Below are 18,167 nucleotides of genomic sequence, written 5' to 3' on the forward strand. Positions count from 1 at the left end.
AGCTATGAACAATTTGATAAAAAGGCTTCAAATTCCACCTGCTAATATAATAATTACCCTAATAAAAACCTCGTCACAAGTATTAAAACTGGACAGATATATATTATTTTATTCATTTGAATGAAGTGGTCTAGTCCACTGTCTTTCCGGACTCCGGAGCTGTCAAACGCTTTGGAAGAGGGGGAGGGTGAACATGGCGTCTGAGCAGGTCTGTTTCCATTAAGACATGATTGTTTTTCTACATTTTGCATTCCCGTTTTGCTTTCCAAACGTCGGTGGTTTAGATGTAGGCATCTATATGCACTACGAACTCATTTGAAAGGAATGACGGTATTCGGGCGGGCGGGCGTTGTAAAGCCGAATATCCATAGTACGCTATCACGCTTCCAAGCCCTGTACTACTGTTACGCTTTTTATGATAGACATAGCTCGAAATAACGGCTTGATTGCCGCAGTTTTTCCACGGCATTGGGAAGTTTAAACTGGTTGTATTACCCCAAATCATAAAGTTATATTTTCATCAGAGTTGAATATGGACCTGGGCTATTCATATTTGTTACGTGGAACATACGTGCACTTTATTTTTAGTCATTACCTACAGACAGAGAGACCCGGGTGTTTAATTGCGCGCATTCCTCAGAAGCAACCTGTCTATCCAGCGACGCCTGCATAAAGTCTAATAAAATATAATGTGGTGGTTACAATATGTGGTTCTGTACTCAGAGATACAGTATATTTGTTACATTGTGACTACATATGACAGCTAAATAAGCAGTCAATTGGATTGTTACAATGTATCAACTACTAGGTCAACTAGATTGCAGAGTGGGAAAAAAATAACATGTGGTAGTTACAATGTATAGGACTCTTAATGTTTAATCTCACCCAGAGAGGTGTACAATGAAGTCAATGCTTTGATTGATGGGGACCACCCAGAAAGTGTTGTTTGTAGATGTCACAGCAGTATAGCATGTTAAAGCTGAGTGAGCCTACTGAGCCTTGACATTGCTGCTGTTCTGTGTGCTGAAGGAGAGTTCTAATGGGCCTGTGAAGAGGTCCATGAGGGAGAAGGCCATGGAACGGCGGACCACCAACAAGGAGCACAACAGCAACTTCAAGGCGGGCTATGTGCCCATTGAGGAGGAGCGCCTGCACAAGACAGGCCTGAGAGGACGCAAGGGCAACATGGCTGTTTGCATCATAGTCCTGCTCTTCTTGCTGGCTCTCATCAACCTCATTGTGAGTGCCCAATGACACACAAAGCATCCTCTGCATAATGTCACCATCCTTATTTATCTGAATTCACTTTTTAACAGGCTAGTATCATCAGAATGTTAGTTATGGATATGTTATAACTAGTTCTGATTATGACAAATCAAGTCAATATATCTGAATCTCTGACATTTGTCCCGTCTCTCAGATCACTCTAGTGATATGGACAGTGATCCGCATCGGGCCCAGTGGTTGTGACAGTATAGAGTTCCATGAGAGTGGGCTGCTGCGTTTCAAGCAGAAGGCAGACATGGGCGTGGTCCACCCACTACACAAGAGCACTGTGGGGGGCAGGAAGGACCAGGACCTGGTTATCACCGGCAACAACAACCCGGTGAACTCAGGCAAAACACACTCGCTTAGGAAAAATACACTCACTTAGTCAACACACACACACACACACACACACACACACACACACACACACACACACACACACACACACACACACACACACACACACACAGAGAGAGAGAATATATTCAGAACACACAAATACATTGGTATAATCAGTCGAAACACACACTTCCCCAGTCTGATTAATGTATTCATACACAGATATAAATACATTAATTAGACTGTATGCTCTTACATGTATATGGTTTTTGTATATGTGTTCCAGGTGGTGTTCCAGCAGGGCTCCACTAAGCTCAGTGTTGAGAAAGAGAAGACGTCCATCACCAGTGACATGGGCATATCCTTCACTGACCCCCGCACTCAGAACACCTTCTTCAGCACAGACTTTGAAAACCACGAGTTCCACCTGCCCAAAGGAGTCAAAGTACTCAGTGTGAAGAAAGCCTCCACAGAAAGGGTATATTCCAGGCCAACAGAAGTCATCTAATAAAACATGTAGCACCACAAATAGTGTTACTGTAGATAAAATACATTCTAGTATCCATTCCTGTCATTGATTTGTTTTTTATCCCAGAAAAAAGTGGTAGATCTCTGAATACTCTCTCTGCTTTCAGATCACCAGCAACGCTTCCTCTGATTTGTCCATCAAAGGGGACAGCAAGGCCATCATCCGCGGCAATGAGGGCGTCTTCATCATGGGCAAGACGGTGGAGTTCAGGATGGGAGGGGACATCGAGCTCAGAGCTGTGAGTGTTACCCCTTACCCAATTTGTTCTATATGTTTATCAGGCCCTCTCCTCGGGCCCCCAAGACTTCACATTTTTCTTTTAGCCCTAAACTGGCACACCTGATTCAATTAGTCAAAGACTTGATGATTAGTTTACTAATTGAATCAGGTGTGCCAGTTTAGGGTTATAACATAAATGTGAAACATCTGGGGTGGGTTGGGAAACCCTAGTCTATGGTGTATTGCATTCCATTAAAAGTTATGGTTAACAAGGTCTTTCCCTTTGTAGGAAAACAGTATTGTTCTGAATGGTTCGGTGATGGTGAGCGTCAGTCGCATGCAAAACTCCTCAGTGGGGGCCAACGTGTATTTCGACGAAGGTCTGTTGAGGTACAAGCTGTGTATGTGTGCAGACGGCACTCTGTTCCGTGTCCAGGTGAAGTATCAGAACATGGGCTGCCAGACCACAGACAACCCCTGTGGAACGGCCCACTAAAGAGATTGGAAGACAAACTGATGTTACACCATCCATCTTGTCCTACAATTAACAGATGGTCAAGTATGGCCAACCAATGTTGAAATACCCTAGAACAATGTGCAGTGCATACTGCATACACATTCAAAATGTAACACCCAGAAACACTCTCTTTTTTTATGGAGGCCTTTTTGTTTGTCTGCATATCCGCTTGGCCAAAGATAAGAGCTACATACAGTATTATCATTTTGTTTAGACGTAGAGCAGCTCACTATATGAAGTAACAACAGACACAGCACTCTACCAAGCAGTCCAGTATTATTACCGGTGTTCTGGGTATTTATATTGATAATGATTTGCTTATGTATATTTCCACTGGCAGCTGTGTGTGACTTGAGTACAAGTCACCCTGTATTAGGCATCAGCCACTGATCACTTAGCCACTATTTTTATGTTTTGATTATGGTTAGTTAAGGAGTAATGAGTTGGAGTTAGTGGGATATGTGCAAGGGTTAACACTTAAAATAGGAAACATAATTTTAGCTTAAAATAGGAAACATACTTCTAGTGCTCCCTACATTGCTATCTACAGTGCAATCGAAAATTCTTCAACATTATGTTACGTTACAACCAATTAAAATTAAAAAACAGAAATACCTTAGTTACATAAGTATTCAGACCCTTTGCTATGAGACTCGAAATTAAGCTCAGGAAAAATCCTGTTTCCATTGATCTTCCTTGAGATGTTTCTACAACTTGATTGGAGTTCACCTGTGGTAAATTCAATTGACTGAACATGATTTGGAAAGGCACACACCTGTTTATATAAGGTCCCACAGTTGACAGGGCATTTCAGTGCAAAAACCGAGCCATGAGGTCGAAGGGATTGTCCGTAGAGCTCCTAGACAGGATTGAGTCGAAGCACAGATCTGGGGAAGGGTTCCAAAAAATGTCTGCAGTATTGAAGGTCCCCAAGAACACAGTGGCCTCCATCATTCTTAAATTGAAGAAGTTTGGATTCACCAAGACTCTTCCTAGAGCTGGCCAAACTGAGCAATCGGGGGAGAAGGGCCTTGGTCAGGGAGGTGACCAAGAACCCGGTGGTCACTCTGACAGAGTTCTAGAGTTCCTCTGTGGAGATGAGAGAACCTTCCAGAAGGACAACCACCTCTGCAGCACTCCACCAATCAGGCCTTTATGGTAGAGTGACCAGATGAAGGCCACTCTTCAGTAAAGGGCACATGACAGCCCGTTTGGAGTTTGCCAGAAGGCACCTAAAGGACTCTCAGACTATGAGAAAGATTCTCTGGTCTGATGAAACCTAGATTGAACTCTTTGGCCTAAATGCCAAGTGTCACGTCTGGAGGAAACTTGGTATCATCCCTACTGTGAAGCATGGTGGTGGTAGCAATATGCTGTGGTGATGTTTTTCAGCGGCAGGGACTGGGAGATTAGTTAGGATCGAGGGAAGCATGAACGGAGCAAAGTACAGAGAGATCCTTCTTGAAAAGCTGCTCCAGAGCGCTCAGGACCTCAGACTGGGGCGAAGGTTCACCTTCCAACAGGTCAACGACCCTAAGCACATAACCAAGACAACGCAGGAGTGGCTTCGGGATAAGTCTCTGAATGTCCTTGAGTGGCCCAGCCAGAGCCCAGATTTGAACCTGATTGAACATCTATGGAGAGACCTGATAGAGTTTGAGAGGATCTGCAGAGAAAAATGGGACAAACTCCCCATATACAGGTGTGCCAAGCTTGTATGGTCATACCCAATAATATTTGAGGCTGTAATCTCTGCCAAAGGTGCTTCAACAAAGTACTGAGTAAAGGGTCTTAATACTGTGATAATAAAAAATTAAAACATGTTTAATACATTTTGAAAAATGTCTAAAAACCTGTTTTAGCTTTGACATTATGGGGTATAGTGTGTAGATTGATGAGAGGGGAAAAATATTTAATCCATTTTAGAATAAGGCTGTAATGTTAAAAAAAGTATGGAATAAGTCAAGTGGTCTGAATACTTTTGGAATGTCCTGCACATCTGCCTTCTCATCCTGTATGTGCCAAACATTGTCTCTGTGTTTTCACAAGGGAAGAGATTGGATTGTCTTTAGTTTCGGTGCCAAATGGAATTCATTTTCATGTGTCTATAATATCATACTGCCAAATGCTCAGAAACAGGACAATTATAAGATATACTACAGATTAATGCAGTCAGCTGCTTTTTTTAGGGAGGTGGGGGGTATTCATGAGGCTTTTGTGTTTGTTTCAATTATACATTTTGATAACATTGGTTTGAAACAAATAATTTTGAGTGACATTTTGTGCAACATAACATGAGTGGCAGTGCTACACGTGTGATGTGTATTTACTTTGTGCTAACTGGAGTGTATATTCAATTGTTGCTACGGTAACAGTGTGGTCATCATCTCAAGCAGCAATATGGACTCCATGCCTTTATTTATGTATGTATTCATTGTTTTCCACTGGAAAAATGTCCATTATTTAACTTCCATGTTTGTTTAATAAAGGGTTGTGCTGTGTTTGAAAGGCCCTGTTGTCTTTTGTCAATTTGCAGTTTTATTTTCATGTTTAAAACCACCCTTTTTGTGCCCTATCCCACCATGCCCACTTGGAGGTGTTATGCCACAATTCATTTAGTGTGTATTACATGTTTACTACATTTCACACTGTAAAGGGGCTAAATAATCTAGATTTCTTTTTTAGCTTAATTCAGTTCCGATCCAGTGATTTATCAATCAATAATAAATCCAAGCTGGGCTTAGTTGTCCTTGTTATGAGGATTCCTGGCAGCACAGTTACCTATGAAGGAGAGGGTAATAACATCCTGGTAAGACATTAACTATGGCATGTGAATGATTGAGGGAATCTGCGAAATGCGTAGGTCATTTTTGTGTATGCGTAGGTCATTTTTGTGTATGTGCATGTCTGACTCAACATGGCAGGACACACTGCAGACTTTGATCTGAAACTACAGGAGACAAAGTAAAATAATATGCTACCTTTGCCGGTGCACTGGGTGGGGAGAGAGTGAGAGTCACAAGTTCGCTTCGGTTGTATACAATGCGAACACGGAAGGGTGAGTTAGATTTGTTTTTACGTATTCATTTAGATTTTTGTTTATGACGTGTGCCAATATTGCGGTTTGATTTCTACATTTGAGAGTAATGTGTGTGTTTTGATTCCATGTGGGTGTTTTTGTATGTGTTAGATGTATTCGATTAATATTTAATATGGTATGTGTTCAGATATTGTCTTTCATGTTGAAACTCACATTTCGCTAACTTTAGTTATCCTCTCTTGTTTTACCTATATAGGCACAGGGCGGTTTGTGATGGCTGTGTCTCAGTGGATGTTCTGTGCTGCAGTGCTGCTCCTCCTCATCCAGGGGCTCCAGTGTTCTCCCGTTCCCCCTGCTTGTCCGGAGTCCTGCCTTTGTCAGAAAGATCTGCTAAACTGTTCCTTCACTGGCCTTTCCCAGGCCCAACAACATGTTCCATCCACTGTCACTGAACTAGATCTATCTCACAACCTCCTGAAGTCCGTTACCCCCTCATGGTCAAGTTGGAGGCTTAAGAGTCTATGGCTTGGACACAACAGCATCACTCACCTGTCTCTGTGTGTGCGGAGGACCTGGAGGGGTAAACATTGGAAAATCCCCCTCTCACGTAGCCAAGGGAGATGTGTGTCCTGGGCCCCAACTCTGCAGCTGCTCTCTGCTGAGAGGAACCAGCTAGAGATGATTCCTGAAGGTGAGTCTCTCTCTCACACACACAAATACATAAGGAATTGCTTCGCTGTACTATACATGTAGTTACACTAATCATGAAAATGTGACTTTGCCTAACACACATACAGTAAATAAGCACACATGCTCACACACACACATTCACACCCATACGCCTGTGAATGATTATCCTTAATAATTAGGACTTTGCTCTAAAAGAAAATGATTAAACCAGCCCTGCCAATCACAAAAATAACTTGACAAACCATTGCACAATCTTCAGCCAATCTTCGAGGCTGTTTACTGACATTCCAATGGCCCATAAGAGGGTGTAAAAGTGCAATGGTTGTGTTTTAAAAGAGGGCCAAGCCTCAATCATCATTTTACAGTAGTAGTTAATCTCTCTTTGTCAACATTCCATCAGAAGAGTTGAACCTTGAGTTTTATATGTATCCGCTGGTGACTGTGAGTGTTTTCTCCTAAGTTTGAGGTTTGTGAGGACTGTGGGCAGTTGTTATGTGAGCTCTGTGAGACAGACAGAGGCCTCTCTATGCTGCTTGATATTCTGCTCACAGTCTCCCAGTGCTCCTCTAATGAAGCCCAGGCCCACAATGTCTCACTTCAGCTCAGCAGTCTCACGCTAGAGAGAAGAGGAGACTGGGGAGACTGAAAATCACAGTGTGAAATAAGTGCTGTCAATAGAAAATCCTTGGCTTTAATCAGTCATAACAGTACATATATTTCTACCCAACCCCAGTGATTGTTTGTTGTCCCAGGCAGTGGTGTAAAGCACTTAAGTAAAAATACTTTAAAGTGTTACTTAGGTCGTTTTCTTTTCTGGGGGTATCTGTACTTTACCATTGATATTTGGACAACGTTTACTTTTGCTTCACTACATTCAAGTATGACAATAATGTACTTTTTACCCCATACATTACTTGTTACATTTTGAATGCTTAGCAGGACAGGAAAATGGTCCGATTCACACACTTATCAAGAGAACATCCCTGGTCATCCCTACGGCCTCTGATCTGGCAGACTCACTAAACACAAATGTTTTGTTTGTAAAGGATGTCTGAGTGTTGGAGTGTGCTCCTGGCTATCCATAAATAAATACAAAACAAGAACCTTGTGCTGTTTGGTTTGCTTAATGTAAGCAATTGGAAATTATTTATACTCTTACTTTTGATTCTTAAATATATTTTTGGGTAACACTTTTACTTGACACCCAGTGTCATAACACAACATGACATGCTTATAACAGCTGACATAACTTGTCATAACCTGTCATAATATGGTCATAACACTGTCATGACCCATACATTTACACCTGCTGTGACATGCATTGCATTATGTTTTGTCTGGTTATGACACGTAGTACATAAGAGTGTTAAAACCTACATTTATTCAAATTAGTTTTTTTTCCTTTTGTTTGAAAGTTTGTTTCTTAAATCCTTTGTTGTTAGTGTAATGAATTCTTTAGTCATGTTTTTTTAGATCATATTTTAAATAGCTTGTAGAAAATACACTTTATGACACTGTCATGAAGCATTATGAGCTTCATAATCATATAAGCCAGACAGGCCTTTCATGTACATGCCCTTATATTAGTCATCAGTCAAAAAGAGGGTGTCTTATCCTGCTCCTGAAATCTGCTCCTGAAATCTGCTCCTGAAATCTGCTCCTGCATTCATCTCAGTCATCAGCAACAGAGCATTGGGGTAGCTGCATGTCTGACATCAATGTGTGTGCAATTACAATTATAATTTAATATGGTCAATAAATATATATTTTTTAAATATAAAAATATATATATACACACACAACATAAACATACTGTTGACACAGGCTACGATGTAATGGAATCTTTTGCCCTGTGTGGTCGGTTTTGTGGGTTTTGACACTATTTTGTAGGTGTCATAACCAGCCATAAAATCACGCAATATATGTCACAGGTCTAAATTTTTGTGTCATAACAGGTTATCAATCAATCAAATTTATTTGTCACATACACATGGTTAGCAGATGTTAATGCGAGTGTAGTGAAATGCTTGTGCTTCTAGTTCCGACAATGCAGTAATAACCAACAAGTAATCTAACTAACAATTCCTAAACTACTGTCTTATACACAGTGTAAGGGGATAAAGAATATGTACATGAGGATATATGAATGAGTGATGGTACAGAGCAGCATAGGCAAGATACAGTAGATGGTATCGAGTATAGTATATACATATGAGATGAGTATGTAAACAAAGTGGCATAGTTAAAGTGGCTAGTGATACATGTATTACATAAGGATGCAGTCGATGATATAGAGTACAGTATATACGTATGCATATGAGATGAATAATGTAGGGTAAGTAACATTATATAAGGTAGCATTGTTTAAAGTGGCTAGTGATATATTTACATCATTTCCCATCAATTCCCATTATTAAAGTGGCTGGAGTTGAGTCAGTGTCAGTGTGTTGGCAGCAGCCACTCAATGTTAGTGGTGGCTGTTTAACAGTCTGATGGCCTTGAGATAGAAGCTGTTTTTCAGTCTCTCGGTCCCAGCTTTGATGCACCTGTACTGACCTCGCCTTCTGGATGATAGCGGGGTGAACAGGCAGTGGCTCGGGTGGTTGATGTCCTTGATGATCTTTATGGCCTTCCTGTAACACCGGGTGGTGTAGGTGTCCTGGAGGGCAGGTAGTTTGCCCCCGGTGATGCGTTGTGCAGACCTCACTACCCTCTGGAGAGCCTTACGGTTGAGGGCGGAGCAGTTGCCGTACCAGGCGGTGATGCAGCCCGCCAGGATGCTCTCGATTGTGCATCTGTAGAAGTTTGTGAGTGCTTTTGGTGACAAGCCGAATTTCTTCAGCCTCCTGAGGTTGAAGAGGTGCTGCTGCGCCTTCTTCACGATGCTGTCTGTGTGAGTGGACCAATTCAGTTTGTCTGTGATGTGTATGCCGAGGAACTTAAAACTTGCTACTCTCTCCACTACTGTTCCATCGATGTGGATAGGGGGGTGTTCCCTCTGCTGTTTCCTGAAGTCCACAATCATCTCCTTAGTTTTGTTGACGTTGAGTGTGAGGTTATGACAAGTTATGTCAGTTGTTCTGACGTATAATGGCATGGTTATGATGGTATCATAACATGTTATGACGCTAGGTGTCAAGTAAAGTGTTACCACCAAATACTTTTAGACTTTTACTCAAGTAGTATTTTACCGGGTGCCTTTAACATTTAAAGAGTCATTTTCTATAAAAGTATCTTTACTTTTACTCAAGTATGACAATTGGTTACTTTTTCCACAACTGATCCCAGGATGGAATGTTCAGCGTAGATAAAAACAAAACGGTTACAAGTACTCTACCATGTTATTGTCAATCACTCAAATACTGTTAGACCTGTCAGGTATAGGGAGCTGTAAGGGCAGGTATACATTCATCTCTGATTGGTCGGCTGCTTGTAAAGCTCTGAGAGGAATGCCGGACTGCTGCCCGTGTATAGAACAGTACAAAGGTGAGCAGGGGACTTACACCTTACAACTACTATCCTCTGTGCATTCACACTGAGGACAAACAGGGGTCGCCCCAGTCATCTGTGTAATTACACCAATGTTACTCCAATGTTAGGACTGTGTTTATGCTTTGTCCTTCAGGCCTGGGAGGTAGTGAGTTCCTACAGGTGCTGCAGCTCTCCCACAACAGGATCTCTGACCTGCGACCTGGAGACCTGTGCAGGTGCCCCCTTCTGAGAGAGATCCATCTGCAGCACAACCGTATCTCCAACCTCCACCCACAGGCCCTGAGGGACATGCCAGAGCTCAGGGTAACTATACACATGATAACTACAACATCATAACAGTCATTTTGTTATCCTTTTCCTCCCACCTGACCAGATTTTTGATATTCATGTTCATCATGTCATCCTTCAAGGTCCTGGATCTGAGCTTCAACTTGTTGACCACGATCACTCCATCAGCCTACCTGTCGCTGTGTAACCTGAATGCCCTGGTGGAGGTGAGTGGGAACAGGTGGAGGTGTGACTGCAGCCTGCGGAGCTTGAGGAGGAAGATGGCCTACGACAGGGACAGGGCCCTGCAGCTGACCTGGAGGGGGGTGGTGTGTACATCCCCCTCCACCCACGCAGGTAGAGACCTGCTACACCTGGAGGACAGTGACCTCACCTGCTCTACTGCTGAGAACAGGGCGGGGCTCCACCAGGATGTGACAGTGGATAAAGGGATGGAGATCCTGTTGCCCTGTGGCTCTCCAAAGCAAGGTAACACACTTCTTTCACGGTCTCTCAAACTTTCACGGTCTCCCAAACTCGGTCCTGCCCCCCCCTGAAACAGCTGTGTAGTGTTAGGGCTAAATCCAAAACGTGCACCCAGAGGGGGGGCAGGACCCTGCATTACACCAACAGTTAAAGGCCAAGTCTAGTCAAAAAACGTGATTTCCCTGTGTTTTATACTTATATATTTCCACACTATGAGATTGAAAAATGATGATCATGCCCTTTTAGTGTGCGAGCTGTTTGAAAAGGCCGACTGCAATTTCAACCTGTTTTGGTGGGAGTTTTGGCCTGCCTAGGGACATCACCAGGCGGTAAATGAGTTAATATACTAATAAGAAAGAGTTCCAAACCTCTCTGCCAATAACAGCTAGTTTTCAGTTTTCCGCTCCCCACTCAGACCACTACCAGACAGTTTTAGCAAAATTAGAGCTAAGAAGCTATTTTTGTTTCTTTTTGACCATTTTAATTGAAAACAATCACAGTAAGGTACTTAATTGTTATCCAGAAATAAAAACAGATGCATTGGACCTTTAATTTCTTTGTTTGTGTGTGTTGAGTATATAGCTAACAACCATTCGAATTGTAATCACTCTTGGCTTTATAATAGTCTCCCACTGTTTGTGTATTTGTTCTAGATTCAACATGGTGGACACCCAATGGACAAGTTCCTGGGAGCCAGGCAGGCCTGCTGATCAGTGACATCACAGAGCGAGACGCAGGACTGTACGTGTGCATCTCTGGGCCACACGAGGAGTCTGTGTCTGTATTCAACCTGCTTGTTCACAAGGCAGAGAGGAAAACCAGAGACACTAGGAGTTTACACAGGGAGCGGCTACAGATTAACTCAGAGTTAGGCAGCATCCAGGGGGAAGGTCAGGAGACAGACCTGAACTCTCTAGACCTCCACAGGGCTACTCAGAGAACACAGTCTGACTTGGTCCTGGCTGTCTGCCTGTCTGTGTTCATCACCTTCCTGGTAGCATTTGTAATTGGTGCTCTGACCAGACCTCTCCTGGACGCTCTCTGGAGGAGGTGTTGTAGCTGCTGTAACCGTACCAAGCAAAGCGCCTCCCCACCACAATCGGTCTCCTCTGCTGGGCAGTCCCCCTACGATAACAAGGCCTATTCAGATGAGGATGAGCGAGAGGAACTAGGGACACACAGGGAGAGGAGAGTGACATTTAGTGGACATCCTTCAGAACAAAGGGATCAGAATAGCATTCCATACTATGATACTGTGGCCAATGGCATGCAGGACAACCTCGCTGGGGAATATGATGCAACATATGAGAATGTTCAGGAGAGGGATACCTCACACCCCTCCCTTGAGGTCTATCACCCGCCTGAGGAGGAGAAGCCTAGGGTACAGGGCTCTGTCAGCTCAGGAAGCTTCCGACATGACAACCCAGAGACAGACACTCACAGTGGAGATCTCTCTGATATGTCTCTGAGTGAACCACAAAGGGGCGCTTACCCAGTCCATACCCACGGCATGGAGTTTGAATCCATCCCCGACCCAGAACAGTTGCACGGGTGTCGAAGCTCGTCTGTGTCTTCACACTCTGACCAGGAGAGTCCAGATAGGGATCAGGATATGGACTGGCCCAAAGACAATTTGGCTCAGAGATTGGAGGAGCGCAAGACCCGGAATAATTCCTGGGAGCCTCAATCCCCCCAGAAGGAAGACGACTCCTTTGAGCGGAGTTCAGATTTCCCTACAGTTAAACCAGTTGATGTTCTACAGATTAACATTGGCAGAGTGGGTGAGATCCCTGGATTTGCTTATAGGAAATCAAACATGGCAGATCCCAACCCCATGGATCCTGAGCTGTGGAATGACAGCGGAGAGAGCTTTGAGTTCTCTGATTCCGTCCAAGGTGCATCGGCACGATCCAGTAGTCAAGATCTTTCAGGTTCTGCTTTTGCTGATCAGTTGAGAAAAGAGTATGAACAAGCGTGGAATAAAGAAACACTTGTGAAAGATTGGAGGGAGAATGATAAGTCCAGCTCCAGCAACTCAAGTGACAGTGGGAATGAACCTACAGAGTACACTGTGAACCCAGAGATGGGGGTAGTGAAGGAGAAGGAGATTGTCCAGGATGCACTACTTACACATGATAGCACAACAGACCCTGCAGCAGCGAACCCCTATCTCAAACACGATGTCAGTTTGGACAAGCAGCACTATAAGGACCCAGTCAGTCCCTCTCCAGATGAGGATGGATTTCATGTGAGTGAACTGAGACAGGAAGTTCAACGCTCTCATTTGTTTTCAGAGCACTCTGATTTGTCCAGTGATAGTAGTGATGAACCCACAAAGTACACAGTGAACAAGGATAGCGATGAGGAAGAAGAGGATGAAGCTCAAGTCCCAGCTGTGACACACAAAGGTCCATCTCTCAGTCTTGGAGATATTAATGTATCTTTGGCCTCAAGGAAAGCTCTCAATATTGGCTTCTCCAAGGATGGTTTTCAATATCAATCAGAGCCTGAGACAAGGTTGACTGGCTTGGATCGAACCACCCAGAGTGCCATCAGCACAAAGGAGCCCCTTCCCCAAACTTCATTGCCCTCAGACGTGGCAAGGGTTGAAAACCCACCAGTTTCAGCCTACATCCCCAGACTCAGTAAGCGTTTAGATATTCAGTCTCCTCAGGAAGCTTCCCCTGCTCCCGCAAAAACACCACCACCCTCTGAATTCTCTTCCAACAGTGAGAGTGATGAGACAGATAACTCAATGAAACTTGACAGAGAGCTCCCAGATGTCTCACAGAAGAATTCATCTCTCAGTCTTGGAGACATTAATGTCTCTTTGGCTCCAAGGAAAGCTCTGAATATCGGCTTTTCCAAGCAAGGTTACCAATATCAACCCGAGCCTGAAAAAAGGTTGACTGGCGTGGGTCTTTCTTTCCAGAGTGCCATCACCCCAAAGGAGCCTTCATTGCCCTCAGACGGGACAAGGGCTGGAGAGTCTCCAGCTCCATTCTATATCCCCAGCCTCAGGAGATGTCTGGATATTCAGCCTCCTCAGGACACTCCACCTGCTCCACCACGAACACCACCACCCTCTGGTTCATCCTCTTCTAGAAGTGAAAGTGAGGATGAGACTACAATGAATCAAAAAAGAGAAGCGAAAGCTAAGGTTCCAGATTCATCTTTCATTCCCGCAGGCATTGATGTCTCTTTTGCTCCAAGGAAAGCTCTCAATATTGGCTTCTCCAAGGAGGGTCTTCAATATCAATCAGAGCCTGAGACAAGGCCGAAAAGCTTGGATCTCTCCTCTCAGAGTGATATCACCCCAAAGGAGTCACTTCCCCAACATCGATTCCCAGAAGGGACAAGGACTGGAGAGACTCCACTAGATATCCCCAGCCTCAGGGGACATTTAGATATTCAGGCCACTCAGGAAACTCCACCTGCTGCCCCAGGGTCACGCCGACCTGCTGGTTCATCCTCTTTTAACAGTGAAAGTGAGGATGAGACGACAATGAATCAAAAAAGGGAAGAGAAATCTCAGGACTCCGATTCATCTTTCATTCCCGAAGGCATTGATGTCTCTTTTGCTCCAAGGAAAGCGCTCAATATTGGCTTCTCCAAGGAGGGTTTTCAATATCAATCAGAGCCAAGTTTGACTGGCATGGGTCTAACCTCCCAGATTGCCATCAGTACAAAGCAGCCCTTTCCCAAATCTTCAATTCCCTCAGATGGGACAAGGGATGAAGAGTCTCTAGTTCCACTCTATATCCCCATTTTCAGGAGACATGTGGGCATACAGCCTCCTCAGGAGACTCCACCTGCTGCCCCACAAACACCACCACCCTCTGGTTCATCCTCTTCTGGAAGTGAGATTAAGGAACTTGACAGAGAGGTCCCAGATGTCACACACAAGGATCCATTTCTCAGTCTTGGAGACATTAATGTCTCTATAGCCCCAAGGAAAGCTCTCAATATCAGCTTCTCCAAGGAGGGTTTTCAATATCAACAAGAGCCTGAGACAAGGTGGCCTAGCTTGGATCTCTCCTCTCAGAGTGATATCACCCCAAAGGAGCCTCTTCCCCAACATCGATTCCCAGAAGGGACAAGGACTGGAGAGACTCCACTAGATATCCCCAGCCTCAGGGGACATTTAGATATTCAGGCCACTCAGGAAACTCCACCTGCTGCCCCAGGGTCACGCCGACCTGCTGGTTCATCCTCTTTTAACAGTGAAAGTGAGGATGAGACGACAATGAATCAAAAAAGGGAAGAGAAATCTCAGGACTCCGATTCATCTTTCATTCCCGAAGGCATTGATGTCTCTTTTGCTCCAAGGAAAGCGCTCAATATTGGCTTCTCCGAGGAGGGTTTTCAATATCAATCAGAGCCAAGTTTGACTGGCATGGGTCTAACCTCCCAGATTGCCATCAGTACAAAGGAGCCCCTTTCCAAATCTTCAATTCCCTCAGATGGGACAAGGGATGAAGAGTCTCTAGTTCCACTCTATATCCCCAGTTTCAGGAGACATGTGGATATTCAGCCTCATCAGGAAACTCCACCTGCTTCCCTACGAACATCACATAACTCTGAATCAACCTCTTCCAGCAGTGAGAGTGAAGGTGAGACTACAATGAACCAAAAAAGAGAAGAGGAGAAAGCTAAGGTCCCCGATGTCACATATAAGTATCCATCTCTCAGTCCGAGAGACACACCCATTAATGTCTCTTTTGTTCCAAGGAAAGCTCTCAATATTGGCTTCTCCAAGGAGAGTTTTCAAAATCAATCATCAGAGTCAAAGTATGAGAGTATAACCACCACAAATGATAGAGGTTTTCAGGAAGATGCCAAGCCTGCTCCCAAAACATCAATATTTTACTCCACCTCCTCAGACAGGGCGAGAACTGAGGAGCCACCAGTTCCACTCTACATCCCTGGACACTGGAGGCATCAGAATATCCAGCCCTTTCAGGATGCTACACTTGTCGAATCATCCTCTGCTAGCAGTGAGAATGGAGATGAGCTTACAGAACACACAAAGAAACCAGGGAGAGACGTCACAGATTTCTCGCTCAGTCCTGGGGACACGCCTATTAATGTCTCCTTTGCCCCAAGAAGAGCTCTCAATATCAGCCTTTACAACTCAGCCAGTACCACAGAGGAGGTGGAGAGGAAGACCGGAGCAGAGGACAGGTGGGAAAGGCCAGGGCTTGGTGGTCTGAAGGCACTGTCAGAGACACAAAGGTGGGACACAAAGGACAGTTCTACAAACATGAATGTTTCTTTCTCTCAAAGGAGCGCTCTCAATATCAACTCAGACAGCAGCACAGATGAGGTGGGCAGGAGAGCCAGAGCAGACTTTGAGGAAGAAACCAATCCCTCTCCCCAACTGTCTTTACCAAAAACATCATCCCTTTTCTCCACTTCCACTGATGAGGCGAGGCCTATAGAGTCTCCACTCCAAATCCCCCGCCGTAGGAGGCGTCTAGTTGTAGACATTCAGCCCCACCTGGCTCCACCTAGTGCCCCAGGAACACCACCACCTTTCCCAGAGGGAGAAGAGGCAGCTGGTTCTGGATGGAGGAGCAGGGGACAACAGAGGTGGAGAGCCATAGATGGATTTGGCCGTACACCCATGACACAGAGAGATGAAGTAGAGAAGAACTATATGGGGTTATTGGCTGCTAAACCATTCGGCACAGCTCGTCAGTACCAGAGCATTACTCCAGAAACCATTATGGCCGCACAGCATAGTGAGATCGCCGAGAGGGATGGTTCTGACCTGACCTTCTCCACTGTAAGACACAGTGAGGCTTAAGACCGACTGTATTTGTTTGTGCTGATTTAAGATAAGTGGCACTTAATATTGAGAAAAATGCAGCAGATGACAAAGAGATTAGAAATTGGATTTTATATTTTATTACAGATTTATACTGTTCTTACATTGTTGTAAAATATGAGTAATTTGTGGTGGAAAACCAGACATGTTTATCGGAATGAAAATGGCTGTTTATATGACTTTGAATGATATAATAGACTGAGGGATCGTAAAGGTGGGAGCATTAAACACTGTTTGAATTTCCCAGATTCACATCCTTACCTACCTTACTCGATATACTTTTTTCTTTGCCACAAAATATATCTTCATGACACTGCCTCTCCACATGATGTGTATGCACAGACTGGTCATAGACTAGACGTAACATAGCAAAAGTAAATCCGGGACCCTGAAATTAGTATGATACACTATATATCCAAAAGTATGTGGACTCCCCTTAACATGACTGTTTTCTGCTATTTCAGTCACACCCATTGCTGACAGGTGAATAAAATCGAGCAGACAGCCATGTAATCTCCATAGACAAACATTGGCAGTAGAAGGGCCTTACTGAAGAGCTCAGTGACTTTCAACGTGGCACTGTCATTCTGATGCCACCTTTCCAACAAGTCAGTACGTCAAATTTCTGCCCTGCTAGAGCTTCCCCGGTCAACTGTAAGTGCTGTTATTGTGGAGTAGAAACGTCTAGGAGCAACAACGGCTCAGCCATGAAATGGTAGGCCACACAAGCTCACCGAACGGGACCCCTGAGTGATGAAGTGCGTAAAAAACGTCTGACCTCGGTTGCAACACACTACCGAGTTCCAAACTGACTCTGGAAGCAACGTCAGCACAATTACTGTTTGTCAGGAGCTTCATGAAATGGGTTTCCATGGCCAAAAAAAGTGTTCTCTGGAGTGATGAATCACGCTTTCACCATCTGACAGTTTAACGGACGAATCTGGGTTTGGCGGATGCCAGGAGAACACTACCTGCCCCAATGCATAGTGCCAACTGTAAAGTTTGGTGGAGGAGGAATGATGGTCTGTTGCTGTTTTTCATGGTTCGGGCTCGGCCCCTTAGTTTCAGTGAAGGGAAATCTTAACGCTACAGCATACAATAACATTCTAGAAAATTGTGGCAACAGTTTGGGGAAGGACCTTTCTTGTTTCAGCATGACAATGGCCCCGTACTCAAAACGAGGTCTATGCAGAAATGGTTTGTCAAGATCGGTGTGGAAGAACTTGACTGGCCTGCACAGAGCCCTGACCTCAACTCCATCGAGCACCTTTGGAATGAATTGGAACGCCGACTACGAGTCAGGCCTAATCGCCCAACATCAGTGCCAGACCTCACTAATGTTCTTGTGGCTGAATGGAAGCAAGTTCCTGCAGCAATGTTCCAACATCTAGTGGAAAGTCTTCCCAGAAGAGTGGAGGCTCTTATAGCACCAAAGGGAGGACCAACTCCACATTGATGTCCATGATTTTGGAATGAGATGTTCGACAAG

The 18,167-nt window shown here is 44.3% G+C and overlaps 2 protein-coding genes across 2 annotated transcripts; both read left to right on the forward strand.

The window, feature by feature from the left end:
• Positions 1-109: 109 nt before the first annotated feature.
• Positions 110-5,374, forward strand: LOC135556318 (beta-sarcoglycan-like). The gene is made up of 6 exons (XM_064989414.1): positions 110-208; positions 1,030-1,239; positions 1,421-1,606; positions 1,895-2,086; positions 2,244-2,375; positions 2,646-5,374. The coding sequence occupies exons 1-6, from the start codon at positions 194-196 to the stop codon at positions 2,850-2,852; spliced, it is 942 nt and encodes a 313-aa protein (XP_064845486.1). The 5' UTR covers positions 110-193; the 3' UTR covers positions 2,853-5,374.
• Positions 5,375-5,773: 399 nt separating this feature from the next.
• LOC135556319 (uncharacterized) lies at positions 5,774-16,921 on the forward strand. The gene is made up of 5 exons (XM_064989415.1): positions 5,774-5,931; positions 6,170-6,604; positions 10,229-10,398; positions 10,506-10,851; positions 11,502-16,921. The coding sequence occupies exons 1-5, from the start codon at positions 5,916-5,918 to the stop codon at positions 16,655-16,657; spliced, it is 6,123 nt and encodes a 2,040-aa protein (XP_064845487.1). The 5' UTR covers positions 5,774-5,915; the 3' UTR covers positions 16,658-16,921.
• Positions 16,922-18,167: the final 1,246 nt, after the last annotated feature.

This window comes from Oncorhynchus masou, chromosome 15, assembly GCF_036934945.1.
Source record: "Oncorhynchus masou masou isolate Uvic2021 chromosome 15, UVic_Omas_1.1, whole genome shotgun sequence".
NCBI lineage: Eukaryota > Metazoa > Chordata > Actinopteri > Salmoniformes > Salmonidae > Oncorhynchus > Oncorhynchus masou.